At 52.0% G+C, this 26793-nt stretch overlaps 2 protein-coding genes across 6 annotated transcripts; both read right to left on the bottom strand.

Moving 5' to 3' along the window:
- Positions 1–62: 62 nt before the first annotated feature.
- On the bottom strand, positions 63–14841 carry CCAR2 (cell cycle and apoptosis regulator 2). Of its 3 annotated transcripts, none has more exons than XM_040242878.1 (21): positions 14670–14841; positions 13705–13800; positions 13328–13419; positions 12808–12899; positions 12495–12609; positions 12194–12323; positions 11924–12020; positions 7431–7550; positions 5626–5848; positions 5426–5539; positions 4965–5128; positions 4350–4521; positions 4032–4262; positions 3721–3939; positions 2961–3105; positions 2756–2835; positions 1922–2068; positions 1658–1769; positions 1380–1568; positions 1060–1265; positions 63–833 (listed from the first exon to the last, which is right to left on the bottom strand). In XM_040242878.1, the coding sequence occupies exons 2-21, from the start codon at positions 13760–13762 to the stop codon at positions 789–791; spliced, it is 2751 nt and encodes a 916-aa protein (XP_040098812.1). In that variant the 5' UTR covers positions 13763–13800; positions 14670–14841; the 3' UTR covers positions 63–788. The 3 variants fall into 3 exon arrangements, with proteins under 3 accessions (XP_040098812.1, XP_040098808.1, XP_040098817.1); XM_040242874.1 differs by having other exon boundaries at positions 2756–2838; positions 14670–14839; XM_040242883.1 differs by having other exon boundaries at positions 2756–2838; positions 3763–3939; positions 14670–14839.
- A 1508-nt stretch (positions 14842–16349) lies between these two features.
- On the bottom strand, positions 16350–22315 carry CUNH8orf58 (chromosome unknown C8orf58 homolog). 3 transcript variants are annotated; one of them, XM_040242890.1, is made up of 7 exons: positions 22184–22306; positions 20540–21054; positions 19799–19939; positions 19541–19652; positions 19300–19412; positions 18891–18997; positions 16350–17259 (listed from the first exon to the last, which is right to left on the bottom strand). In XM_040242890.1, exons 1-7 carry the CDS (start codon positions 22230–22232, stop codon positions 17148–17150), a joined length of 1149 nt encoding a protein of 382 aa, XP_040098824.1. In that variant the 5' UTR covers positions 22233–22306; the 3' UTR covers positions 16350–17147. The 3 variants fall into 3 exon arrangements, with proteins under 3 accessions (XP_040098824.1, XP_040098832.1, XP_040098837.1); XM_040242898.1 differs by lacking the exons at positions 16350–17259; positions 18891–18997 and having other exon boundaries at positions 19319–19717; positions 22184–22315; XM_040242903.1 differs by lacking the exons at positions 16350–17259; positions 18891–18997 and having other exon boundaries at positions 19319–19705; positions 22184–22315.
- Between the last annotated feature and the right edge of the window lie 4478 nt (positions 22316–26793).

Below are 26793 nucleotides of genomic sequence, written 5' to 3'. Positions count from 1 at the left end.
ACTGGGTTTGTTTTTGACTTTGGTTTATTTAAAAAACAAAAAGCCAAAAAAAAAAAAAAAGGGAAAGAAAACCAACTTTATATACAAAGTCAAACTGAAACCACGGATTAATGGAAAGAGGCAAGACTTGTGGGGAAGGGGAAAGGCTGGGCCAGAGCCAATACCACATTCTGAACACAGGGAGCCAGGGGACAGGTGCTGGTTTTTTCTGGCATGTCTGGGGCAGCTGGAACACAGTGTTCACTGGCAGACACGGCCCCACACCAAATGCTCGCTAGCACTGACACCGTTCCTGCGATGGCCAGGGAGCCCCCTCCCCAAAAACCTGCTCCTGGAACCTGGCAGGATTTGTGCCATTCATAAGGGCTCTTAAAACCCCAACCAGATTCCAAGTCTGCTTCTTTAGTTCATTGGCATCACACCTTATGACAGACTTGAAAAGCCTTTTCTGCCCTGTCTTATTCTAAACTGTAAGAGGACAGGAGAAAGTCAGCACAAGACGAAAGGGCCCCAGGAGGAATCCCAAAGTAGAGGGCAAAATGACATTCGAGGGGTGCACAAGATGTTGGATTTAGTTGCGCGTGGAACCGGCTTCCTCACTCATCCGACCCACGTGGCACAGACAGACCCCACCCTGACGGCCTGAGCGCCTCTACTGAGGCTGACTGCTGCCGGGTCAGCCACCCCTGCCTCCAGCTCCCAGGTCCTGCTCTGGCTGCTTTCTGGGCTCTAACTTCAGCAGGCTCCATCGCTGACCTCATAGGATGGCGGCTCCTGCACCAGGCCCCTCAGTTGCTTGGTGCTGGCTCCTCCTTCTCTACCCAGCTGTCGGCCTGTTTGAAACAGACACACGAGAATCCGGGCTCGGAGGAGGAATGGCTGAGATCCGAGATCCCATCCGAGAACTACTAACCACTTCCTCCTGTGAGGCTCCTGGTCACAAGCTGCTGACTGATGGATTCCATAAGAAACTAGCAGATGGAGGCAAATGCCAGTGAAGCTGGGCCGGCTGTGCTGACCCACCTCACCACACAACGGCCGGCTCTCCAGGAGGCTCACCTTTTCAAGCATCCGCTGTGTGTCGAGCTGCAAGGTGGTCAGGCGCCTTCGGAACTCCTGAAGCAGCCGCTGAAGCTGGTTCTTCTGTCGCTCGGCTGTCCGGGCCATCTCCTCAGCCTCGGCCAGCCGGGCCCGCAGATCCTGCATTTCCGTTGCCAGTGTCTTATTTGTCACTTCAGTGGCTGAGAAACGGTTATGGCTCTCCTCTGGTGGGGGCAGGCCAGAGAGACTGCTCAGCTAAGAGGGGAGCGGATGGCGGGCAGCCTGGAGTCTGGGATGCGGGCCTCCCGCCTCATCTCCCCAAGCCACAGGCCACTCACCCAGCTTAAGCTCCAGTGTGTGAATCTTATTCTCCAGGTAGAGCCGCCCGCTGTCCTGCTGCTCTGCACGCTGCAGCAGGCTCCCCACGTTGATGAGGCTGCCGTTGTGGGACACCAGGCCCTCGTGCTCCGCCGGGGTCGCACCTGGCTTCCCACTCTTCCCGGGAGGAGGCAGCAGGTCTAGGTTCCCTAGGAGGGCCAGAAGGCTCAGGGACAGGAAGTGGGGAAAGCAGCCCAGCCGCCCCCATCCCCTGGAGGCCACAGAGCCCAGTTCGCACCAAAGAGCAGGTCCTCAGGGAGTGCCCCGTCTGGGCCCTCCGGGCGGCTGTACTGAAGGCTCCGATACTGGCAGATATTCTGAGACACCGCCCTGCTGACCAGCTGTTTGGCCTGTAGGAAACACACCCACGATGCCCACAGAGTTAGAAGGCGCAAGCCCCCTGTGATGGCACACGAGAACCTAGAGCCACGGCATCCCCAGCCCAGCCACACCTGCACACACCACTGGGAGAGGCACCTCAGGGAGGACTGGGTGACATTACCTGCTCGGCACTGAGCCGCAGCCCAAGGGTAAGCAGGATCCTCTCCAGGTCTCGCCGGTGCAAGTAGCCACACCAGTTGGCGTCAAAGTAGACAAAAGCAAGAAGACAGTCCACAGGGAGCACCGCAGAGGGTTCCAGCTCCTTGGGCTGCAAGAGAAACAAGGATGAACAAGATTTACAAATAGCTCTCTTACTGCTAAATCACCCAAGATGAAGCCCTTTCAAAATAAGGCAGCTTGGCTGACACATTCACACCCAGACACACCTTCCAGTTGGAGATCTGACCCTTGGCCTGTGAGCAAAGATCTCTCTCTAGGGCACTTCCGCCCCAAGGCCTGTCACCCAGAGAGGAACCGTGTGTGCTCCTAGATCGGACAGCTCGCTCAGAACCACACTGATAGAGACACTGAAGTATTCTCCTGGATCATATGAGTATGCTATCCCATGAGCCAAGAGCTACCTTTGTCTTTCATTAATGAGAAAATGCCAGGTGTCTGGGACTTTCCTGGTGGTCCAGCAGATACGCATCTACCTGGCAGCATGGGGGACACAGGTTCAATTGCTGGTTGGGGAACTAAGATCCTACATGCCATGGAGTAACTAGAGCGCCCACATGCCACAACTAGAGAATTGGTGTGCCACAGCAAAAGATACCCAGTGTACCATGACTAAGACCCAATGAAGCCAAAATAAATAAAAAAATTTTTAAACTATCATTCTATTAAAAAAAAAATGCCAGAGGCTGTTTAGTAAAAGTATCCCTTTCCCAGGAGAGTCAGAGGCCTTGCCAGGCTTCCCGATCACGGAGCCCCAAGAGCACACTGAAGGTCTCACCATGTCCTGAAGGGTTGAGAACTCCATCTCTGACTGGTTTGAAGCAACCGACCGGACCTCAGAATCCTCCAGCTTGGCTCCTGCTACAGAAAGCCTGAGGTGAGCCCACAGCAGGGCTCACATGGGTCCAGACTGGCTCCACCCAGAACAAGAGCAGTAAGGCCACAGTGTCAAGAAGCCACCATCTGGCCGGCGCCACACATACCAAATTCCTCCTCCCCGTCATCTCTCAGGAGCAGCAGTTCTGGGTCCAAGGCCATCTCACACAGGTCCTCGGACGCCTCACCCCGGGGTTTCTCTTCATCTTCTCCCCCAGAAGATGGGGGTTTGGGCAAAAGCCCATCTTCCTTCTAGGAGAAGCAGACCCAGATGATAAGGAGAAGAGCTGCCCCTGGAATTACCCACCATAACAATGGTTAACATTTTCACATCAGCCATCTTCAGGCAATGGGAATAAAGGCTTACGTGCAGTGTCTCATTTAAAGTACTTCGTTACACAGGGGTCACAGAGCAGACCAGGGCGAGTTCCAGACACCTGGGGTGCTCCTCAGGAGTCAAGCCCAGTCCCATAAGCAATCTGCTTACTTAATTATATTTAGGCAAGAAGCACACCCATGGACTTTAGAAACAGCTAAGAAAATGCAGTACTGTAGTTAACCGCAGGGTCATGAAAACACCTATACCCATCAAAGCATTGCTATGAACAGATGTCCATGGCGCCCTGTCAACTACGCTTCCCTTCACGATGCTCCAGGCCCGCCTCCCTTCTCCCAGGTGCTTCACCTCCGAGCTGTGTAGCCACACAGGAGAATTACGCGCCCCATGCCCAAGTCACACCGGGGTCAGGAGGCGCGTGCAGTGAGTGTGGGGTAGTGAGAGGAGAGCCGTGGCGTGCCTGTGCTCCAGTTCTGCTGGGCCTTAGGACCTGCCGCCCCAGTGCCCACACAGAGGGCAGCGATACTCACCGGCGGGGCGTCTGCCTCGGCAGCTGTGCCCTCACTCTGTACCTCATCCTTGGCCTCCTTGGCCTCCTCCTTGACCGCTTCTTCTTCCTTGGCTGCTTCCTCCTTCTCGGGCTCAGACGGGGCCATGACCTTTTCGGGAAGGCTCAGGAGCGTCTTATAAATCCTATAGCCAAAGTCCCTCTGCAGCATCTCCAGAAACAGCTCAGCCAGCACCGTGGCCTGGTTCGGGAGGCGGCGGGAGGCCATGAGCCTCAGGACAGAGTGTTCCCATCACCCCCTACCACCCCACAGCCACCAGCTCCTACACCTGCCTCAAAAGAGATCCTTTCCTTTGGTCTCCGGTCCTCCACGATACTTTGCAGGGACAGGTTTACACAGCGGGAGCGTGCCATGACAGCAGGTTCCAGAGGGGGTGGGGGGGCTTCCGGGAGGTCGGTGTCCACTTCCTGCTGTGCAGTGACCTCCGGATTCTCGGCACTCTGCTTAGAGGTGTCTGCTGCTTGTTCTGATCCATCAGCCGGCTGCTCTGGAGGCTCTGTTTCCTGTGGCAGATGTCAAGGGCTATGACCACCTGGGTCCCGGGGTTCATGTACCTCCCTCCCTCATTGGTTCATAAGCCTTGGCCTCACCGCTGGCACCTCTGGGGGCGGGGGAGCTGCCTCTGCAGCTTTCTGCTGGCACAGGGCCTCCCACTCTTCCAAAGTGGGCATGATGGTCCAGATGTCCGGCAGGTACACCACCACAGTCTGGAGCCGCCTCGGGGGTCCTGCCTGCAGGTACTGAAACTCAGCGAAGCGCCACCTGCTCACAGTGAAAGGGAAAATGAAGTGCTGACCCATGGCATTCACAAGTGAGTGCTGCAGCTGCCAGTCACCATTTGATGAACATGTACTGCGGGCCAAGCTCTAAAAGATACAGCCCAAGTCCCCAAGAAATGGTCCATGGGAAGAGACGGGTAACCCGACAGTTACTATCCGAAGTGCCGTGGCAATAAGGAGCTTGGAATGTGGCTGGGGACCACATCTGAGGAGGCTTGGAGGGTCAGCTGGCTCTCAACACACTTACACATCCCTAGCCGTGCTCGGGCCTACGGCAACCACTGGCAGGGCTGGAGGGAGGGAGATGAGCAGGGACAAGGAAACTGACAGGAACTGACAGGTGAGAAAGGCCCAGCAGAAGCCTGGCCTCCGGCTGGGTCTCACCCACTCGGTGGTGCCCACAGACAAGCCCGGGCAGCCACTCACCACTTGGTGCAGGCACTCAAGTCGATGCCAGCCTGGGCCTGCGCGCAGCGTGTGGCGGTGCGGACAAGCACCTGTGGGTCGCCCTTGGGGTCGAGGCCATCCAGCGAAGGAGACCACTCACCCCCAACCAGCACTGCCTCATCATCCTTCCAGCCCAGCAAAAACTGCAAAGAGAGACCAGGGATAAGACATGAAAAACCAATCATCTGGGCCTCCCACTGGGAAACAACCTGCCACCGTTGGAGAACAGAGTCCACCACACTGCATGTGGAGGGCGGCTCTCTACCCATGAACTTGAACCCCACGTCAATCTAGTAAGACCATCTCTGGGCCACACCCTGCTCCTGGCAGAACGACTAGTAACTCAACTCTGTTTCTTTGAGCTCATGAGCAGCATCTCAGCTGACAGGGACTGACCATCATCAGTGAGTGTGTCTTGCCTCCTGGGCCCCAGCTCTTACTTTAATTTGCTTCAGAGGGTGTTCCGGGGTCTCCCGTGGCTCAGCCATGTCATCCACGAACAGCATGCAACAACGATACAATTCCTCCAGTCCCGGGGAGGAGAGCAGCAGTACCTGGTAGGGAAGGCGTGAAGGAGACATTTGAGAGCTTTCTCAGCCCTCAACAAGCGGATCAAGTGGCAGGACCCCAGTCAACTCACCTTGGAACTGTAGGTGGGGTCGCTGTCTGTAGGGGGGGGCTCTGCACCAGCATCAGCAGCCAACTCCTTCTCTGAAGATACCTGGATGCGGCTTGGATGATGGAGAGAGAAGGGCTGGCTCACAGGGAAGGCTGACAGCCAGCTCAGATGCACGGCCAGAAAATCTGAGGGAACCAGGAGGGTGCGGTAACGGCGCTGGAGTTCTAAGAAATCAAAGACGGGGCTGTGGGAAGAAAGCAGGGAGTTCCAGATTGAGCAGAGATGAATTTGTTTTTTAACATGGAACCATAAAAAAGACTTGAAAGAAAAAGGAAGCAAATTCTTTTATAATCTGAGAAGAGTTTTCTAAGGAAGACACCTCTGGAGAAAGAAAAACGGATTAGATTTGACCACTAAAATGCTACAAGTCAATCTAGGGAAAGGAAAAAAGACATTTGCAATATATGACAACAAAGAGTCTTTATCTTAAAGTTAATATAAAAGGAACCCCACAAATCACTAAAAAAAATCACGTCTAAGAGAAAACTGGAAAAACTGATAGCCACAGATAGTTAGAAAAAGGAATGAAACTGAAGAGCTCATGAAAATACCCTCAGTATCACTCATAATTAAAGAAATTCAAATCAGGGTATCACTTTTCACCTACTGGACTGACAAAGATCATGAAGCTGGCTAACACGGTGTTGGCAAAGGCTGGGGGTACAAGTACCTCACAATTCTTGTGAGAAGGTAAACTGACCCAGCCTCTGTGAGAAGCCTGGCCATACCTTCAAGGTTCACAGACCTTTAAGCCAGCTACTCCATTTCCAGGAACTGAGCTCAATAAAATGCTTGTACCTGTCCACAGACAGGTCTAGAGAAGAATATTTATTATTACAGCAAGATTTAGAATAACTACAGATTAAAAATGGAGACCTGTTTCAATAAATTCTGGTCCATCCACTTAGCCATGTGGTTGCTAAAAAGAATGAGATCAGTCTAACAAACTGTGGAATAAATTCCAAGATAAGTGAAAAAGCAAAGTGCCCAACAGTATGTACAACAGGCTTCCACTTGTGTGATTTTAAAAAAAATACACAGCTGTGTGTGTGGCTAATCATTAGCAATCAGTGTCCTGACCACTCAAGATGCACCCTCCCACAGTGGTGATGTGGGGACCAGGGTCTCCTGAGATTACCCCAGGGAGGCAGGTGGGCCAGCATGTAGAGTACAAGGTGTCCCCTGGGCCTGGGGGAGGAAGCAGGGCAGCCCCCCCACCCAGCCCGGTGTGAGGAGGTGCTAAGAGGCCGCCCTCACTTCTACTTGGACAAAAGTCGATCTGCCCTGGGGGCTTCTAACACAGCAGTTGGAGCCCTGTATCTCCCCTGCTAGCTGGCATCTGGGATCACTCATCTACTCAGTTTCTACATGTGAGAAGTAAGCTCGTGTGGGGGCCAGTGACCTCGTATATGCCGTCACACTCAAGAAATCATTCAGAGCTTCCCTGAGAAACCAGTCCCACCATTCCCATGACCCATAGTTTCCACCTGATTTATAACTGGTATTGGGCACCTGGATTTTGATTGGGATGCCATAATTATAGGCTGGCATAACAACTTCTGGTGATTAAATCATAAATCAGTGGTGCTGCGCTGGTCTGAATTTGAGATTCTGAAATAAATTTGTCATATTAAAAAACAAAAATGAAGTGAGCAAAAAGGTCCTAAGAATACACATACACGATTACTCCCAGACTGTATCTCATTTACACAAGAAAAATGTTACCAGCTACAAGTCTCACCCCAAAGCCCAGCCTCCCCACTCACCTGTCCACAGTATAGGGAGTGAGATGGACTCGGTAAGGTGGCAGGTCATGCCTTGGTTTCTTAGCACCCCAAGGCTCTCCACCAGCTCGCTGTTTGCGTTTCTTGGAGTCATAGTCATCACTGGAGGTTGATTCATCACCAGAAGGAAGAAACCATACTGTTAAATACAGCTTCAGGACATGTTGGCCTAAAAAGAGCTGGAAACCATCTGAATCCTGAACTTTAAAGAAACGGATAAATAAGCCATACTAACAGCCATATAAGAAACTGTTATTAAAGATATTAAAGTATACATTTAAATGCTTTAAATAGCAGAAAACCATTCATGTTCAATAAAAAATACAGTATGGAACACTATATAGATAACACTGCCTCAAATGAGCAAAAACAGCTTTAAAGACTGACAGAAAGAAAAGATTAATGGTGGACGCCCCTGACTGATAAAGCTGATGAATAATTTTTTTATATTTTTACGAACATTGTAAGTTACAGCTAACGTAATTTTTTGAAATGAGAAAAAGAACTTTTTTTTTTAACAAGAGATACATATATGGTACCATGCTATGGGTTCTATCAAGTTTAATTAAGAGACAGATCTGGTAACAAACCCTTGAAAAAAGTGAAGTGAAACTGTTAGTTGCTCAGTCATGTCTGACTTTCTTGCAACCCCATTGACTGTAGCCCACCAGGCTCCTCTATTCCATGGAATCTTCCAGACAAGAATACTGGAGTTGGTAGCATTGCCTTCTCTGGAGGATCTTCACAACCCAGGAATCAAACCTGGGTCTCCCACATTGCAGGCAGATTCCTTACCATCAGAGCCACCAGGGAAGCCCAACAAACCCTTAACCCTACACATTTAAGTCATAAAATTCACTAATCATACAGCCTTTAAAACAATTCTGAGGATTACTCTGCAATATGGAACACATGTTCAATGAGAATGCATTAAAAAATCTGAACTCAGATTAAAATTATAAAAACTATGCATATATATATATAGATATACAAAGACTAGAAAAGAACACTGGGGAAAAAAATGACAGGAAGTAATTTTGCTTTTCTAAAGGTCTTTAAATATAAGAATGGCTACCTTGGGGACAGGGGGATGAGGGGTAAGAATAGGAGACTAAGAGGTACAAACTACTATGTACCAAATAAATAAGATACAAAGGCTTAATACACAGCACAGGGATTATAGCCAACATTTTATAACTTTAAATGGAGTATGATCTATAAAAGCACATAACTTTAAATGGAGTATAACTGCTATGTTGTACACCTGAAACTAATAAAATATTGTAAACCAACTATACTTTAATTAGAAAGTTTTTAAATGCTTACCTTTAAAGGGAAAGAGGGAATGATAATTTTTGTAGTATTTTAACTATATAGTATCATACACTACATTTTTATAATAAATCACTTATTACAGTACCACTGTGTTATGATGCAAGCAATAAAAACAATAGAAAAAACCTTTAGACCATTATAAAATGCCAGACTGATAAGGGGGGAAAAAAACCCATGTCTCACAAGGGAAATAAAATCAACTGTCAATTCTTCGTGCTGAGGTAATGCTGAGCTAATTATTTTTTTTTTACCAGGTCTCTGCTCTTTTCCTTTAGACCTGCCTAGGTTGTTTCCCTAGTCATTACACCCCTGATTAACTAACTCGATTATATTTAATGCAGAATTTTTCTTTTCTCACATTTCTGCCTGGGTAATTTCCTTGTTCATCAGTATCTCCCTCCAAAAGCTGCCTTCTAATCTTGCCCTTGTGGGATATCAGTGCATCTGTGTCTCTAACAGAAGAACTGCTCCAAAGTCATTTTGACAACTGTCTTCAGCTCACCCGTGATTGAAGTGAACTCTTCAGTAAAGGCTGTCAACCTCAAGTTGAAGTGCATGTTACACTGAATCCTGTAATCTTTATTGTCAATTGTCAGGAAGAGACTATAAAGCACGAACAGTGGAAGCCATCTGGGTAACTTCAGCAGGACACTGAGATGGCCTACCCGGCTGAGTATCCTTGTCTAAACCCCTCAGTAGTTGAGCATTAGCAATCCAAAGGAGACACTGGTTTCTGCCTCCCAAAACCTGAAGTTCAAAAAGAAAGCCTGGTTTCCAGTCAAACACTAAGATGGCTGACTCTTGTTATAAACGGCTGTTCCCCCAGAGGGTGACCTCATTGCTACTGCCCCCTCCCCTGCTCTGCAAATCCCTTCTACAGACTCATGGTAGTATCTCACTCCCAAAAGTCACGTCTTCTATCTCTAGAGGCCGTGACACTGAAGCATTATGGCCCAAGTAACAGAACACAGAACTTGCACAGGGCTTGGTGTGTCCTGGACAATCAAATGCTACTGGCTTTACAGGAAGGCTGAATTTGAACCTAAAGCAAAAAGTCAATAGCAGCCATTGATTTCCACCCAGGCTACATTACCCCTGAGGGCACCTGCTGTCCTCAGTCTATAATGAAGTCTTTAATAAACTCACAGAACGGGAGAGTTGGAGAGTCCTTGGAAACTGAAGACCAAGAAGATGCAGAGGACAAGAGGCATAGGTGTATGTGAATTATACAACAGTAACTTGAGAATGAAACTGTTTTAAGCAGTGGAGATGCTGTGGAAAAAAATCCTACACAATCAGAGCTCCCCACTCCAAAGCTCCCAATGACCTATCCCAAGGCAACACAACAGTAGCTTCAGCAGACTAGCTACATCACTTTGCTTAAAGCTTTTTCTCTGAGGAACTCCATGCCCCCTTTACATGTTTGCAGTAGACTGCAATCTTAGCCTTTACTTACAAGTAACAATCACTGGCTTCTGGGAGAGCAAGCGGTTTCCTTCTGACAACAGTCCTCATTTCAGAAGAGAACTAGAACATGAAAACCCTTTCTGGAGTGATGGACATATTCTGTATCTTGAAAGGGGTGAGTCTCATGGGATTTTTCATTTGTCAAAACTGCCCATCTAAGATCTGTGCACATCAACCTACCTAAATTCTACCTTAAAAAAAAAAAAAAAGTATAAGGCAGATGAAAAAGAATGGCAGGTATTGATACTTGTTGAAGCTGGGTAATGGGTATATGAGGGTATTTACTATGCTTATACTTGAAACTTTCCATAATAAAAAGTTAAAAAGAAGACTGACAGAAATAACCTGAACGTGTCTTCAACAAACTAGTCTAGAGCATAACTCCTAGGGATAGAAACAAAAACTTTTAGGTAGGGTAAGGCAGGATCAGAAAACAGGAAGCATGCTGCTGACAGTCCCCAACACTCACAGATGACACACAATGGCCCAGAATGCCCCAAAGGCCCAAAGCCACCATGCCTGCTCTATACAAGGCCACATCTACATGTCCACAGCACCGGATTTCTGGACAGAGTGCAACATCCATAGTCCATCACATCACTGACTGCTGTGGTATATAGGAAGAAACATGTTTTATACTAAGAATTAAATCATGCACTGCAGGAAACTAAAAAAAAAAAAAAAAACAAACAAACAACAAAAACAGAAACAGACTCACAGATTTAGAGAACATACTGGTGGTCACCAGAGTGGAGGAGGTTGTGGGGGGAATAGGCAAAATGGGTGAAAGTGAAAGTCACTCAACCATGTCCAACTCTTTGTGACCCCATGGACTATACATAAACAGTCCATGGAATTCTCCAGGCCAGAATACTGGAGTGGTTAGCCTTTCCCTTCTCCAGGGGATTTTCCCAACCCAGGGATCCAACCTAGGGATCGAACCCAGGTCTCCCTCATTGAAGGCGAATTCTTTACCAACTGAGCCACCAGGGAAGCCCAAGAATACTGGAGTGGGTAGTCTATCCCTTCCCCAGCAGATCTTCCCAACCCAGGAATCAAACCGGGGTCTCCTGCATTGCAGGCAGACTCTACCAAAAGAGTTATCAGGGAAGCCCTAATACAGGTGAAGGGGGATTAAAAGGTACAAACTTCCAGTTATAAAATAAGTAAGTCATGGAGATGTAATATACACCATAGACGATATAATCAATACCGTAATAACTCTGTAGAGTGGCAGATAGTAACCAGCTATTGTGGTAATCATCTCATAATACATAAAATATCCAATCTACTGGTATAACATTGTAATCTATGCTTCAGTTAAAAAAACACACTGCAAAAAAATTTTTTTGGACCCTATTATTTTCTTCAGTTTTGATTCTTGGTGTCCCAATCTTAGAGACTAGAAATAAAAGACAAAATTATACATTAAAAACAAATTCAGTGTGATATTTTGAAAGATGAATTATGCCAAATCCCTACTTGTTGAACCAGCTTATAAAGATCCAATATTTCTCAATGTGTCAGCCTATCTTAGGGTAAGGGGACTAGGGTCTAGCTGCACAAAGAAAATGTTAGTGTCAAGAAGTGGCCAAAAACAAGTGGGGGTGGTGGGGCACATTCTCTTAGAGGCAAAGAAATGAAGCACCTTTCCTGCTTGATCATCATCTTACCTTCGGCCCTGATCCAATCGTCCATGAGGGCCCCGAGCAGGAAACCTGTTCAGGTGGCTCAGATGAAGTGTGTGGGATGTTTGGAAGAGACTCAGAGCTGCAGAAAGGAAATGAATAGTGACTCAAAACACCTAAATTATTGCCCAACTTTCCTGTCCCCTTCTTTTAGTCTCCACTTCTACTGAGAATAACAACCTAATTCTTACAAGTCCATTCAACAAGAGTACTCCATAAAGCCACACCCCCAATAACCATGTCGCTGGTACTCACGCTTCTGAGGAAAGAGTGGGGGAATCCGATGAGGCTGAAAGATCAGCTGGGGCTGAGCTCCCAGAATCCCTTGCTTCTGGCCCAGGGCTGCCACATGTAGAAGGGGAGGTGCTGGGGACTTCAGTAGGGGCTGCAGGACAGTAACCAGGAAACTCAGGACATCCCATGGCTGAAGCGCTCACTACCTTGGAAAGATGTGGCCCTACCCCCTTGACCAAAGAAAGGTTCCTGTCCATCTTTCTGGGCACCAGGGTGTCCCTCCTACCCCTTTCCAATGCACAAGCTAAGGAGAGATGAATACCTGGTTGGAGAGCGTCTGCACCTTGACAGCATTCCAGGGGACTGCCTGACCTGGGTTGTATGCAGCCTTCACCAGCACCTTCTCACCCAGCTGGGGCAGCCGGCCCTTCACCACACTGCCAGCACACAAGCCAGGAGACCCAGTCAGGAGAGAGACCCGGCCAAGCCACCCTGACTGTCCCTATGAGGCCCTTCCCATCAAGATTTCTCACACCCTGCATAACAGCAAAGCAACGTCTTTAGAAGGATCCACCAGCATGGTGACAGAACCAAATCCCGTAAGCATTTCCATAAGAGGAACAGCCTCAGCCTACCTTAGCTGAAAAAAGACTTCTTCATCCACCACCCCAAAGTAGTCGTGCAAGCTGGTAACAATGCCAGTGAAGACCCGTTGTTTCTCTCCACCCTATATGAGAAGAGTGCAGTTTAAAGGTAAGAGGGAGCATCTATCCATGCTCTGCCATTAGCATCTCATCTTTTTCCACCCCTCCAGCCCCAGCTCAAAGTACTGTCCGGAGCTTCCTGTGCAGGAAGGAAGCACATGTGTCTAGTGGACATAACCTACTGAAGGTGGGGGGAGTCATGCTGATTCTTGGGCCATAAGTTTCTTCTAGGATTCCCAGTTCTTCTTTAACTCCAAAAAGCACCCTAGAGATTTCCCTAGAATCAAAACCAAGTACTCCTCAGTCAGAGGTCTAATTATCTCTGGACTGGTTGACGATAGGAGTGTCAAGAAGGATGAACAACGTCATGTAAGAATGAAAGCATCGGACAACCATGCATGCTGAGGTCCTCCAGAGTGCTGAAACTCACTAGACAGGATGCCCAACTTACCTGAAGGTGCCTGGCATTTTGGGACAGGTCTGTGGCCACAGGAGGAGTGAGCAAACCAGGAGGAGGGCCCAGAAGGGATGTCGAAGCTGCGCCTGTTGGAAGAGAAGCAATCCAGGAACTGCACCTACCATGGTAAGCACTAGAGTCAGCTAGAGAAGACAGGAAACCCAAAGTGTAAAGTGGATCTGTACAAGTCCCAACAGGGTTTTGCCGACAACCACTGTGCTCATCGACTAGTTTCCTAAGAAACATCAGCAGCAAACTGCACTCCACCAGGAAAACCCCTGGTGGATTTAAAGACTAACTTCTGTTAAAGACTAACTTCATTCAAACACATACTTCCCATTGTGGGGCCAGGTAGAGATAAAGGTGATCACCTGAGAAGTTGCGTCCCCCTGGAAGCGGGTTGATCCGCTGGCGCTTAAACTGGGACATTGGGAATGCTGGCCTCTTTCAGAGTCTTGGGAAAAAACCTTCAATCACAAAAGAAATAAATTAACAATTTACAGGGAAGATTTTCCACCTACCCCCCAAAAAGGAACTAAGGATCTGAAGGAAAGTGGGGAAATGTATACTGAGAATGAATAGGGAAGACAGATGGAGAGAACAGGAAATGGACCAGGAAATAGAGAAATTACAATGCTCCAGTTTCCCTCACAATAAGCTAGTGATGGGTAACACTGTTACACTCAAACAAAAGGAAACCGAAGCTCGGAGGGACTGAGACTTGCCCGAGGCACAGAACCAGGTACGTTAAAAACTAGGACTCACACCTAGGTCTCCCGACAACTCAGCGCTCCTCTCACTATGCCACGCCACCCTCAGATGGTTGGGGAGAGTGAAGGGTTGGAAAGAGCCCTGGTGACATTCATTCATTCAAATACATCCGCCAAAAAGCTCCACGCAAGGCCCGGAAAAATGGAGGAGGCTGATGCCGGAGAGGAGATGGTGTAGGCCCTCTCCCCGGAAGCCCGGCCCGTTGTTCCCCGGACGGGCTGGTGAGAAGACAGCTCCGCGGCCAGGCGAACGCAAATCCGGCTGCGCGCCCGCCCTCCTGCTCCCCCGCTCCCCGTGCCTCGGCTCCCGTCTCAGCGGCCAACAGAGCCGGATCTCCCGGGCCGGGCCGCGGCCAGGCCGCCATGGGAGGACGAAGGCGCGAGGTTTCTCCTCCTCCCGCCCGCCCCCAGGGCCGAGGCCGTTGCCAGGGAGACGAGACTTGCAGTCCGGAGAGGGGCTCGGCCCCTTCCGCGCCCAGTGCATCTTCGCGGCTTGGCTCTCGCAGCCCCTCGGCCGGGGGAGGGGCAAGGAGGCAGAGGGGCGGCGGAAGGCCCCCCCAACCCACCTGCGGGCCAGGGCCGCGACACCGGGGGGACAAAGACACCCGGAACCACCAGAGCCACTGCTGCCGCCGCCACCGGAAGCGCCTCTCCGGAAGCACGACCACTGGTCGGAAGCTGCCACTCTCCCGGATATAGTCCCTCCCTCCTCTCCACCGACCTCTCCCTTCCCCCACACCGGCCTGCCATCCCGCTCCAACTGCTGAGCGGAAGTGCGCCTTCCCCGATCGGATATGCGTTAGGAAGCCGCGCATCGGTGGTGTCCTCGCTTACGTGCCCCATGAGAAAAGCAGACTTCAGAGAACTGGTTCCTGGTCCAAAGACAGCTGGAGCTGGACCCGCAAACATAAAGCAGCACCTATGCTTCATTCTGGCGGACCCCCAAGCCGGCAGCAGCAAGAAAACCAGCTGACTGGAGGAGGAGGATGCATGATCAGTGCCCGTTTCTATAGAGACATCCTTGTGTCTGACTCAACCGATGACCCCATCTCTAGCCCTACCCTTCGTTGAGGGCACCCCCCACTTATACCTCCCATCTTCTGGGTGCCTGCAGGAGACTAAATTTTACCCCCCTTCTCAGTTAACAGAGCTTGGAACCTAAAAGGTGTGAAATGGAATAGTTCCTCCCATATTGGTGTGCTATGTCCTCCTCCCATAGAAAATATTTTCCTCCATTTCCTCCCTCAGAAAAATACTTTTCTGAGCCCAGGTAGAATAATACCAGCTATCTGGCAGCCATCATCCACTTAGCCACTTCCCTGGTAAATGCTGAGGAGCTTGGGGCAGGGGGCAGAGGTAGGCAAGAGGAATTAAAGACGTGAATGATCATGCAGTAGGATTTGGCCCCCAATAACTGAGATGCATATGAAAGGAATGAATTCAGGGAGCCCAGATGCTTGCAGCTTCTCATACTTAGAAGAGTGCTAAATTTCTTGATTTGAGATACTCGGTTTTCCTTAATTAACAATAAAATTTTGTTCAGACCCCCATCCCCTGCTGCAAACTTTTATATAACCTGACTCCTTGCCTCACCTCCTTAGAAAGAGTTCTCTGAGGAAATGCTGTCTCCAAGGCCTGAAGTCCTAAAAATTCCCACGGAATAAAGTTCTCTTAGGTTGTATTTTTTCAGTCAACACAGGTGATATGGTAAGATAAACCTTCACAATATTTAGGTATACATTTACAAAGAATTCTCACAGTCATTTACTTTAGTCCTCACATCAACTCTTGGGGAATGAGCAGGTCAGGTGTTAGTGTTCTAATTCTCAGATGTGATATGTGAGAGACTCAAATGACTCGCTCCAAGTCTTGCCACTAATCACTGGCCATTTTAGCCCCAATTAGCAACCCCAATTCCCCCTTATCCTCTGACTTTCTCATCATCCCTCCAGTCTAGCCTCCCTCCAACCCCCTTTCCTATTCATTTAACATTCAGAAGGCAATGGCACCCCACTCCAGTACTCTTGCCTGGAAAATCCCATGGACAGGGGAGCCTGATAGGCTGCAGTCCATGGGCACGACTGAGCGACTTCACTTTCACTTTTCACTTTCATGCACTGGAGAAGGAAATGGCAACCCACTCCAGTGTTCTTGCCTGGAGAATCCGTGGGACGGGGGAGCCTGGTGGACTGCCGTCTATGGGGTCACACAGAGACATGACTGAAGTGACTTAGCAGCAGCAAGCATTTTGAGGCAGCTTAATTTCACTTTATCCTCAGAACAAGTCTGTGAGGTAGGCAAGGCAGGCATCGTTATACCATTTGGGAGATTAAGTGGGCAGCTGTGGCTCAGAAAAGTTAAGCGATTTTGTCAAGGTCTAAATGCTAATTTGGGCCTCTGGTTTCAGCTATGATATAAGCAGTAAAGCAGCAGAGAGTAGACCTTGAAGATTACTCTGCTGTTCCTTGTGTTGTACTTGACCCTCCCATCCTTGGTGCAGTCTTCAGGCAAGATTCAAGGCAAAGGCAGCCAAGAGTGCCCTTCTCTGTTCTAGGGCTGCCCACTTGACTATGAGGAAGACGATAGGACTCCAGATCAGTAACTGTCCACTCAGCAGTGAAGGCCACGTCCATCGTCCTGTGGTTACCTCACCATGAGGGCATGATTCCAGAGAGCCAGCTGGGTCCAGTCCGTTCACCACACTGACAGTCCCATAGACCCACACCCACACTGGGTGCCAATATACCACTGTGCCTGACATGCCCCATGGATGCCCCATGAATCAGTGAGGTTCACATTGCCTAAGCCCAGGGATTTTTGGCAACCAAGGAGGAGCCCCAGAGCTGCTGCACTTTGGGGCCTCTCAGGGACCCAGGGCTCCTTGGCTGCTCAGAGGAGAAGGACTCAGCCCTTGCCTGAGTTCAGAGAGAAGACAGAGCATCCACAGCTTTTTCTGGCAGTGCCCAGAAGCAGCATCAGGGCAGACGGTGAGGAGACTTCACAGCACTCGCCCCATCGGGGTCACACCCCTGCACCAGGAGGTCTCAGTGTACAGAGAGGTTTTTGTCTTGTTTCTTCTTAACCACAAATGATGGCATAAAGGTCTTCTGGAGGGGATGGCCCAGAGGCCTTTCAGGGAGGTCCCTTGATGCAATCCTGTGGAAAAAGGAAGGAAGCTCTAGACTAGGGGGAAAAAACAAAGGTAATGATGGCAGACTTCTGTGAATAAGAGTCCGCCTGCTTAGGGCAGGGGTTGGGGTGGGGGGTGGGGCGGAGGGACAGTTAGGGAGTTTGAAAAGGTCATGTACACACTGCTATATTCAAAATGCATAACCAACAAGGACCTACTGTACCGCACATGGAACTCTCCTCAGTGTTATGTGGCAGCCTGGATGGGAGGGGGGTTGGGGGAGAATGGATACAAGCATGTGTAGGGCTGAGTCCCTTTGCTATTCACCGGAAACTACTACAACATTGTTAACTGGCCATGAAAATGAAAGTGGTAGTCACTCAGCTGTGTCCGACTCTTTGCGACCCTACGGACTGCAGCCCGCCAGACTCCTCTGTCCATGGGATTTCCCAGGCAAGAATACTGGAGTGGGTTGCCATTCCCTTCTCCAGGGGATCTTCGTGACCCAGGGATTGAACCCAGGTCTCTTGCATTGCAGTAAGACCCTACTATCTGAGCCACCTCGAAAGCCCTGGTGATAACTGACTGGACAATCACCAGGGTTGCAATATAGCCCTGGAATAATCAGTTATATCCCAATACAAAATAAAAGAGTTTTTTTTTTTTTTTTTTAAAGAATCTGCCTACTAATGTAGTGGACATGAGTTCCATCCCTGGTTTGGGAAGACCACACAGTCTGCAAGGCTGTGCTAAGCCCATGCGCCCCAACTACTACAGCCCGTATGTCCTGGAGCCTGTGCTCAACAACGAGAGAAGCCACCACAGTGAGAAGCCCACACACCTCAACAGAGTAGCCCCCGGTGGCCACAACTAGAGAAAGCCCGAGCAGCAACAAAGGTCCAGCACAGCCAAAACTTAATCTTAAAAAAGAAAAGTAACGATGGCCCCAGAGTTGACCGACAACTGTGAAAAGCCTAAGGATATTAACTGATGGGGATAAGGCCCCCGGGAGAGTTTTCAGTAAAGGTGCTGGCCCTCACTCCCAGCACCCGCTGTGGCATTCTGTGTGCACTACCTTGCATTCCTGGGGAAACCCAGGGAGGTGACCTAAGTTTCAGCTTTGAGGGCTGAGGGCTTGCTGGGTTCACACGACAATTTCCTATCTTTTGGTCCTGGCTCTGCCACTGGCTCACCATGTGGCCTCAGGAAGATGACCTCCCTCCCCAGCCCAGTTCTCAGACTCCTCATCTATAGATGGGGCTTTTTAACTACTTTCTGTTTCTTTCCACAACCTCTCCAAGACTTGTTGTTTAGTTGCTCAGCTGTGTCCACCTCTGTGACCCCATGAACTGTAGCCCATCAGGCTCCACTCTCCATGGGATTCTCCAGACAAGAATACTGGAGTGGCTTGCCATGCCTTTCTCCAAGGGATCTTCCAGATCCAGGTATCAAACTCAGGTCTCCTGCATCACAGGCAGATTCTTTACCGCTGAGCCACTGGGGAAGCCTTCTCCAAGACTGCCTCTCTCAAATTTTGCAGGGACAAAAATAACAACTGGCAGCACAACCTCAGCCTCCTAGCTCATCAGGCTCCTCCTTCTGCCCTGCCCTGGGCAGGGTCACAGAACTCACCTGGGGGCTGGGTCACAGGACTCACCTGGGGACAGGACCATCGGCAGAGGTGGCAAGTTCAGCAGGTCGAGGGCTGCCCCACCTGATCCGGTTGAGCAGGACCTTGACTTTGTTCCAGTGGGAGTGATCCCCCTGAGCAGAGGGTGAGGGGGTCACCCAGCGTCCCTCCTCACAACATACCCCTGACCAAGCTCCCACAGATAGTTGTCACCACAATCAGGACAAGTCACCTGCTCCAAATAGGAATCCTCTCATATTCTAGCTTTCAGGGTATCCACACATCCCAGCCATCCCACCCCGACACCATCCTGTCACCTGGCCCCACATATCAGTTCAGTCACTCAGTTGTGTCCAACTCTTTGTGACCCCATGGACTGCAGCACACCAGGCTTCCCACTGCAGCAGGCCAGGCCCCACATATATCCCTCACCTACCTTGTGTTCCTGGGAGGATGAGACAGTGTGAGCTGGCTCCACCAGGGCCTCTGACAGCCTAGGAGGGCTGGCACTGGGCGCCCCTACCTTTGGGGGTGAAGCTGTTTTTGCTCCTTCAGAAAGATAATCCGGTTACCCCAAGCAAGGAACAGGAAGGCACTCATCAAGCCCAGAGCTCAGGCGGTTTGCCTGTGGGGCCCTGGGCGGGCAAGATGCAGAGGGAGATGCATTTGGCGCTCACCTGTCTCCTCTGTCTGGCTGAGCTGTTCCCATGGCCCGCGCACCTCACTGCCTGGGGCGTAAGAAGGCAGAGGTGAAGGCACCAGGGTTGTCTCTGCCTCCTCTTCAGGATCCTGTGCACAGGAGAGACAGGCTCTCTGGGCCTGGCTAGAGGGCTGAGGCTGTTCTGAAGGGAGTCCTGGTTTCAGGGGTCCCACCGATCTTCTGCCTCCCCCATTCACCTGCCACCAGCCGGCCTGCCCACTCACAGCTCACTCACCCCAGGGCCCCTCTGAGTCTGCAGCTGCAGACAGAGCTGCTGTAGATTTGCCACCTGCTCCAGCACCACGCACAGGTGCTCCAGATAGCGAAGACCCTGCCCCGGAAGGCCAGAGCAGGCCTCAGGCCCCAAGTCCTCCACCTGTGGGACACAGTGAGGTCAGAGAGACTTCTGAACCCAGCCAGACTCCCACCCAACGGGCCAGTAGATGGGGGCAGAATAAGTAAGAGGAGGAACACACACCCAGCTGGTCACCCTGTGCCCAACCAGGCAAAGGGCCAGGTAGGCCCCAAGCCCTGCTCATCTCCACACAGCTGGGGGTTGGGGGTGAGGTGAGACGTCTCATCCAACCCATCAATTAGAGTCAAGGAATGCCCTGCCCCAGCTTCCCTGGTGGCTCAGATGGTAAAAAGTCTCCCTGCAACATGGGAGACTCAGGTTTGATCCCTGGGTTGGGAAGATCCCCTGGAGAAGGGAATGGCAATCCATTCCAGTATTCATGCCTGGAGAATTCCATGGACAGGGGAGCCTGGCGAGGTGCAGGTGCCAAGGTGGTCTCCTCCTGCAGTTCATGGCGGTCGCAAAGAGTTGGACACAATTAAGTGACTAACATATACACACACACACTCACACACACAATACCCTGCCTGGGAGAGTTCCAGGGAGAACAAGGTTGGGGCGGTGGGGGGCGGAGGTAGGGGGGAGTCCATCTCCATCCCACCCTTGAGAGTTGGCACTTACCACCTCTGCTTGTTCCAGGCCATCCTCTAAATCACTCTCTGCCTCGGTGGCCTCGGTGGCCTCGGGTCCCCTTGCTTCAGAATGGGGCATTTCACACTCAGGTGACAGCTTTGGGGAGTAGCAGTGTTGAGATAAGCTGGTAGGGGGAACTGAGAGCTGGTGGGAGCGCTCCAGCACCTGCTCCAGCTTACGGCTGGCTAGAAGCCGGCTTAGGTGGGCAGGAGGCTCCAGGGCACCAAGGGCTAGGGACTCAGAGCTCCCCAGGGGCTCAAAGTTCAGAGAGTCTTGAGAAAAGCCGGGTGAGGTGGCCGGGGAGCTGTCCCCAACCGCCATCTCCACTCCTGAGTCCTGGGAGGCCAGTTTGAGAAGTGGCACCTGCCCCTGGGGACCTCTCAGCTGGTCTTGCCTCTTCCAAGAGTCTGATGAGCAAACTGGAGCCACATCTGGGATCTGCCTGTAGGTGCTGATGACTCCAGGCACTACACAACCATGTGCCAGGTCCTCACCAGCCCCATCTGCAAGGAGAGTCACTCATCAGGCTGGGCCGGCTGCGCCAACATTCCTGCAACTGGTGGCGTTCCCGGGGTGGAGTGTCCTGGGTCAAAGGTGACAGGAGGAGACCAGCGGACCACAGCCATGTCCAGATCTCTCCATCCCTGTCTGGGAGATTGGGTTAGGACAGGGGTCCCTTTTACAAAAGTAATTGTTAATGATATCTTCCTTCGAGGGGTGGGCACTTGCTTCCAGGGAGCCCTTGCGCTCTGGCCCCTGAGGTCAGCCTAAGACCTCTGAGCCATCACTGGGGAACTATAGCCTCTTCAACTGCTCCCCAAGGGGAAGTGTGACTGTGCCCCCGCCTCCGGGAGATGGAGACGGACACAAAGAGGGAAGCCGGGGTCTAAACTGGCATCAGGATGCAAGAGAAAGTCCATCCCAGAAGTCCTGGAGGGAAAAGGTACCGAAAATCACAATAGCCATAATCATTTTGGACTTTTGTTCTTTTAAGTGAGAAGCAGAAGATTTGGGAGAGTTGAAAAAAATCTGAACTGAGGAAAGGCAACCCACATGGTAGAAGGAGAAGCAGCGCGGTCGCCCAATCACTGTCCTCTCTACAGCTCTCCTGGTCTGTGCCAGGCTCTCCTGCAATCTAGGTGCACGATCGATCGTAAAGATACAGAATTGGAGGTTGGAGGGGACGGAGGCCGGCCTCCTTCTCCCGGACTGCCGCACCTGGATACCAAACCAGGCCCCTCTGGGCAAGAAAGTCCACCAGGAAGTCTACCCCTGCGCGGCTCCTTTGCCAAGAGGTCCGCCGCCGCAGAGATGAGGGCTTTTCGCGACCGCCGGCTGGGGCAGGGGCCAGGGAAAGGAGGATCCTGACCAGAAATTAGAGGTAAGTGGACCCCGAGAAAATGGGATGGAGGTGACGATCGGTTTAACGCCAAAAAAGTAAAAGAGTCTCCAACAGCGGACGCGATCCCCCGCCCTTCCTAAGGGAGGCGGTGAGGAGGGCGCACCGAGGTCGGCTGGCTGCGCCAGGCGGTGCAGGCTCTGCCGGTGGGGCGGAGAGCGCAGACAGGGGCCAGGGACCGAGAGTCGGCTCCAGGCCAAAGGTCCGGGCCCGCCCCTGAGTGGGCGACTCACCCCGGCCGCCCAGCGGCTCCACGGCGAAGACGCGCCGCCGGCCCAGCATGGCCCGAATCCGGCCCCAGTGCGGCGCCCGGGCCGTGGCCGCTGCAGCAGGACCGAGCTATCACGGCCGCCGTGGCGGAGCCGGCTGTCGGGCGGGCGGCTAGGCTTGCGCGTCCGGACCCGGCAGGGTGCGGCCCCGGGACACTCCCAACCCGGATTGGGGAGGGACGGGGCGGGGAAGGGTGCGCAGGTGTGCGAACGCGACCAGGAGGGCCGCGAGGGCGGGGCCTGGGTCCCCCAGCCCAGTGTTGGCGGGGACCGGGGCCGGGGTCAGGGGTCAGGGGTAGGAGGCCGGCCCCTGGCTCCCTTGCCCAGCCGGCCTAGCAGAAGAGCGGGGACCCTGGCGGGGGACGCGGTCTCGCCCGTGGCGTGGGGTCACCCCGCCCACAGTTCCCAAGCCGAGTCTGTTTTCCTGCGGCCGAAATGAAGCTGGGAGAGGCGAGGGGCGGACGCGAGTGCGGAAGGAAATGGATCAGCACGTGCAGGCGGTGGAAAGATCGTCGGCCAGGACGTCCGCGTCCTTGCGCGCTCAGCTGTGTGCCTTCGGGAAAGTCACTCAGCCACTCTGAAACCTGGCGCGATCAAAGGTGGAAGGGATTCTCGGCACAGAGAAATCCTTTCCAACAACTGCAGGGCGCCTTGGATCCTGGGCTAGAGCAGAATCCGGCGGGGGCGAGGGTATGGTTCAGGATCCGGGAAAGTGAAACAGGGGGGCAGAAGGGCAGCCCGGAGGTCTGGGAGTATAAAGGCTCACCAGTCCTCAGCCCCACCCACTTTGAGTCCATGGAACTCCACCACCGCAGGCAGCCTCGAAAGCTGAGACAGCCTGGTGACCAGATGGGGTGGTGGCCTCTAAGGAAACCTGTCTCCTGAGGAAGGTCAGCGGGGCTGGAAAAATCCCAGCAGGACCCAAATTCCCTGGAGGGAAGTAAGGGAGCTGGCGGACGTGCAAGCTTGCACCTGAGCCTCTGGGAGTAGGGAGGAGGGCGGGCTGGAGCTGGAGGCGCTAGTTGCAAGTGGTAATTATCTGGGAGGGAGAAGACAGTCTGCCCACCCCCTGCTTCCTCCTACCCTTCCTCCAACAGCCCCCGCAGGATCGGTCAGGAATCAAAAACTACAGGATTCTAACTCTATGAGATGGGGAAACAGGCCTGCAGCGAAACCCTCACCGTCCCCACCCCCCACCCCACCCAACTACCCCCCCCCCCAACAATGACTGCCCAGATTTACTCTCCACACCTTGATTTTCGGGCCACGCCCTTCCCTGCTATCTGAGTTCTCTGGGTTGCCCGCTGGCGGCCCTGTCCTCCTGGAAACCACCCCCCATGGCTCTTTCCCAGATACAAACAGAGAAGCCTGGGCCTGGGGACAGTACAAGTCCAACAGCCGGGTATATCCTGCACCAGGCTTCCCAGGGGAGGAGGCGGAGGTTGGGGGGGGGGTACAGAGGGAGGGCTGGCTGTCAGGGGGCTTCCCCCCTCCTGAGTCAGAGGATGGGGAGGGAAAGGGAGGGAACCTTTGCCAGATCTTGTCCTCAATTTCGAGAATGTGGGGCCAGATTCCAGGCAGTCTCTGTGGTGACTCTGGGGTAGGAATGTATCTAGAGCAGGAAGCCAGCCCAGCCAGGAATGCAGTGTCTCAGCATGGGGCTCTGTGTGGGCTCAAACCACACACACATACACACACACACACCAGGCACACTCTCCTCCAGGCCACTCCCTCCTCCCCATGTAGATATGCCAGAACCTTCAAGGTGGTTGGGATCCCCCACCGTGGGGGGGCCGCATGCTGCCTTCCCATCTGCCTTTTACAGTCCTAACTGTGGCCAGCACCTGCCGGAGCTGGGCCAGGCCTTCACCACCCAGAAGGCTGTCTCTCCTTCCCCCCACCTTCTACCAGAGAAGAATCATCTCTCTTTGAGTGATGCTGGAAGGGATGGGAGGGGCACACCCTCGCTGCCCACCTGATGGAGGATGAGTAGCTACCATGAGTCCCTGAGACACACGGTAGCCCCAGCAGAGGCATCCCTCGGCCTCCATGGGGGAAGTCCCAGCTTCAGGAAGCACGTTTCCTGCCAGCTAGGCCTTGTCGGAGGAAAGGCAAAGCCAAGAGCCCAGGGCAGCTTCTGGCAGACTAGAGATGGCTGGAAGCTGTGGTGACCTCCCCCATGGCCTGGAAGGCTGCCTTTGGTGGAGGGACAAGAGCAGCCCAGGGCAAGCCAAAAACCCAGAAGTCAGGCTCCTGGCTCCTCCTCAGCCCCCCGCCCTTACTGCCAGGAGTTCTTGAACCAGTGACTTATCCTCCCTGTCCTCAGTTTCTTCATCGATGCAACTAGGATGACAACAGCACCTATTTCAGAATGGTGTGAACTGACATTAAAGCACCTGAGAATTACCCAGCAGTGTCGCTTTGGGCAAGTCATTTTCTCATCTCCAATAGCAGGGGGCTGTATCAGATGCTCTCTCAGGTCACTTGTAACTCGAATCTGGCATCATTTCTGAAGTCATTCCTCAAAACACAGAAGAAAGTAATGAGGGCACTGAGCTGGACAAATAGCAGCTGCCTGCTTGGGTGGGGTCCCGTCCCCTCCCCAGCTTGTCTGGGTCAAAGCAGGTAGATGCTCACAGCTGGGCACAGACCAAAGGCTGCCCCCCACCTTCTCCTCTGGCAACCAGGATTGACTAATAACTCTGTCTACCAAAGAAGTCCTCCCCCAGGCTCGGGCTGGCTGGTGGCTGCAAAGAACTCTGATGCTGAAACACGTGGGCCCTGGGGAGGAGAGCTGACTGCTACAGTTAGGGGAAGGGCAACCCACTCCAGTCTTCTTGCCTGGAGAATCCCACGGACAGAGGAGCCTGGCAGGCTACAGTCCACAGGGTCGCAAAGAGTCAGACACGACTAGCACTACACTACTATTAGTTAAAACCTGTCCAGCCTTTGAAAGGCCTTCAACAACTCACTGGCTGACCCATTTCACATGGGCCTCCATACCCCATTTGTCCTCTGTTCCTTAGAGCTACCATGAGTCTAAGAGAATGGTTTGTTACACGTGGGGATCTGATCATATTAAGATTCCAACGTTCTCTTTTCCAACCTGTCACTTCCCTGATGAATTTTTTTTACTGTCCACAGAGCCTCAAGGTGAAATTCAAACCATATCTTACGGCATTCAAGGCTCCCATCTTCCTTTCCAATCTTGTCTCAGTATCGCCTTCAGCCTCTCCCCTAACCTGAGCTTTCCACTTGCACTGACCCCCTCACTCTGCAGGGCTCTCCTCCGTCTGTCTGAGTCCTGTTCTTCTGACAATGATGGCCCTGGCCCTGAACTCTGAGTGCTGCTGTGTGTTCCACATAAGCTCTTTATACTCACTACCATATAGCACTTTTCATCATGTCAACTCTATTGCTGCCACTTGATTATATCTTTGGGAAACCCACAAAAGTGCTCTTCCGGTATTCCCACTGCACCAGGACCCAAGAATTTACAGTCAATCAGTCCCCTTTTGTGAGCATTCTCCCTGCCAAGGGCTACACCTGACACTAGGTGGCGCCAAGGACCCTGTCCCACTTGGGACCAGATTGTTGGGGCCTGACAACTCCTGAGCCACAGACAGGCTTGATCTTTCCTATAAAATTAAAGGCAGCCATTCAGGCAAAGAGTGAGACAATTATAGCAAGGTATAAATTATATCAAGGTGCCTGAGGAGGCAACACACACAGTCTTTGCCAAGATTCCATTCAAAAAGAACCAGATAGCACCAAAGCACCCTCCAGCTTTTATCTTTTCTCTCCAGACTGACTGGGTGGTAAGGTAGGTGCTGCACCCCAGCCGCACCCATGCACCTTTCTAAAATGTCCTCTGGGATTAGGACCAGAAGTGATGGGTGAATCAAGCCAAAAATCTGGCAGAGGACCACCGCCTCCTGTCTGACTCAAACATACCCCCAAGGCAGGCACGCCTAGCACCAGCTTTCCAATCTACCACCTGTGAAGCAGCTGGGGCTCCCAGGGGAGAGGCGGGCAGACCAACCCTGGCTGGGAGGGTGGGGGCACTGCTGGGTTGTCCCTCCCAGGCAAAGCTAACTCACAGCCCTGTCCAAGGATTCTCCTGGGGATGATCTTTCTCAAATGGGTGCAGACAGCCTTGGGCAAGTACACAGAGTTCTTTAGATCAGGGGTCCTTAACCCCCCGGCCTTAGACGGGTACCAGTCCGTGCCCTGTTAGGAACCAGGCTGCATAGCAGGAGGTGAGTAGGAGGCCCAGTGAGCAAAGCATTTGCATTTACAGCCATTCCCCAGCACTGCCATTACCACCTGAGTTCCACCTCCTGTCATCAGCCAAGGCATTAGATTCTCACAGGAGCATGAACCCTAGCCCTAAAGTCAGGGCGGAATATCCTCAGATTGCCACAAGACAGAAATAAAGTGCACAGTAAATGAAAAACACTTGAATCATCCCGAAACCATCCCCTCCTCTCTGCCCCAGTCCATGGAAAACTTTTCTTCCACAAAATCAATCCATGGTGCCAAAAAGGTTGGGGACCACAGCTTTAGGTGCTGTC

The sequence above is a fragment of the Oryx dammah genome, unplaced genomic scaffold, assembly GCF_014754425.2.
Source record: "Oryx dammah isolate SB20612 unplaced genomic scaffold, SCBI_Odam_1.1 HiC_scaffold_1, whole genome shotgun sequence".
Taxonomy (NCBI): Eukaryota; Metazoa; Chordata; class Mammalia; order Artiodactyla; family Bovidae; genus Oryx; species Oryx dammah.
Note: the sequence above shows the minus strand (reverse complement) of the source record. Positions and strands in the feature narration are given on the sequence as shown.

What these genes read in the sequence shown, in the direction of transcription:
- CUNH8orf58 (XM_040242890.1), bottom strand. Translation starts at nt 22,232, where the DNA reads ATGCTGGGCCGGCGGCGCGTCTTCGCCGTGGAGCCGCTGGGCGGCCGG. An exon ending in CAGCCAGACAGAGGAGACAG is followed by an intron (nt 19,413 to 19,540) that starts GTGAGCGCCAAA and finishes ATCTTTCTGAAG; the next exon opens with GAGCAAAAACAGCTTCACCC. An exon ending in CATCCTCCCAGGAACACAAG is followed by an intron (nt 18,998 to 19,299) that starts GTAGGTGAGGGA and finishes CCCTCTGCTCAG; the next exon opens with GGGGATCACTCCCACTGGAA.
- CCAR2 (XM_040242874.1), bottom strand. Translation starts at nt 13,762, where the DNA reads ATGTCCCAGTTTAAGCGCCAGCGGATCAACCCGCTTCCAGGGGGACGC. An exon ending in GAAGTCTTTTTTCAGCTAAG is followed by an intron (nt 12,610 to 12,807) that starts GTAGGCTGAGGC and finishes GTGTGCTGGCAG; the next exon opens with TGTGGTGAAGGGCCGGCTGC. An exon ending in CCGAGGCAGACGCCCCGCCG is followed by an intron (nt 3,106 to 3,720) that starts GTGAGTATCGCT and finishes TGCTTCTCCTAG; the next exon opens with AAGGAAGATGGGCTTTTGCC.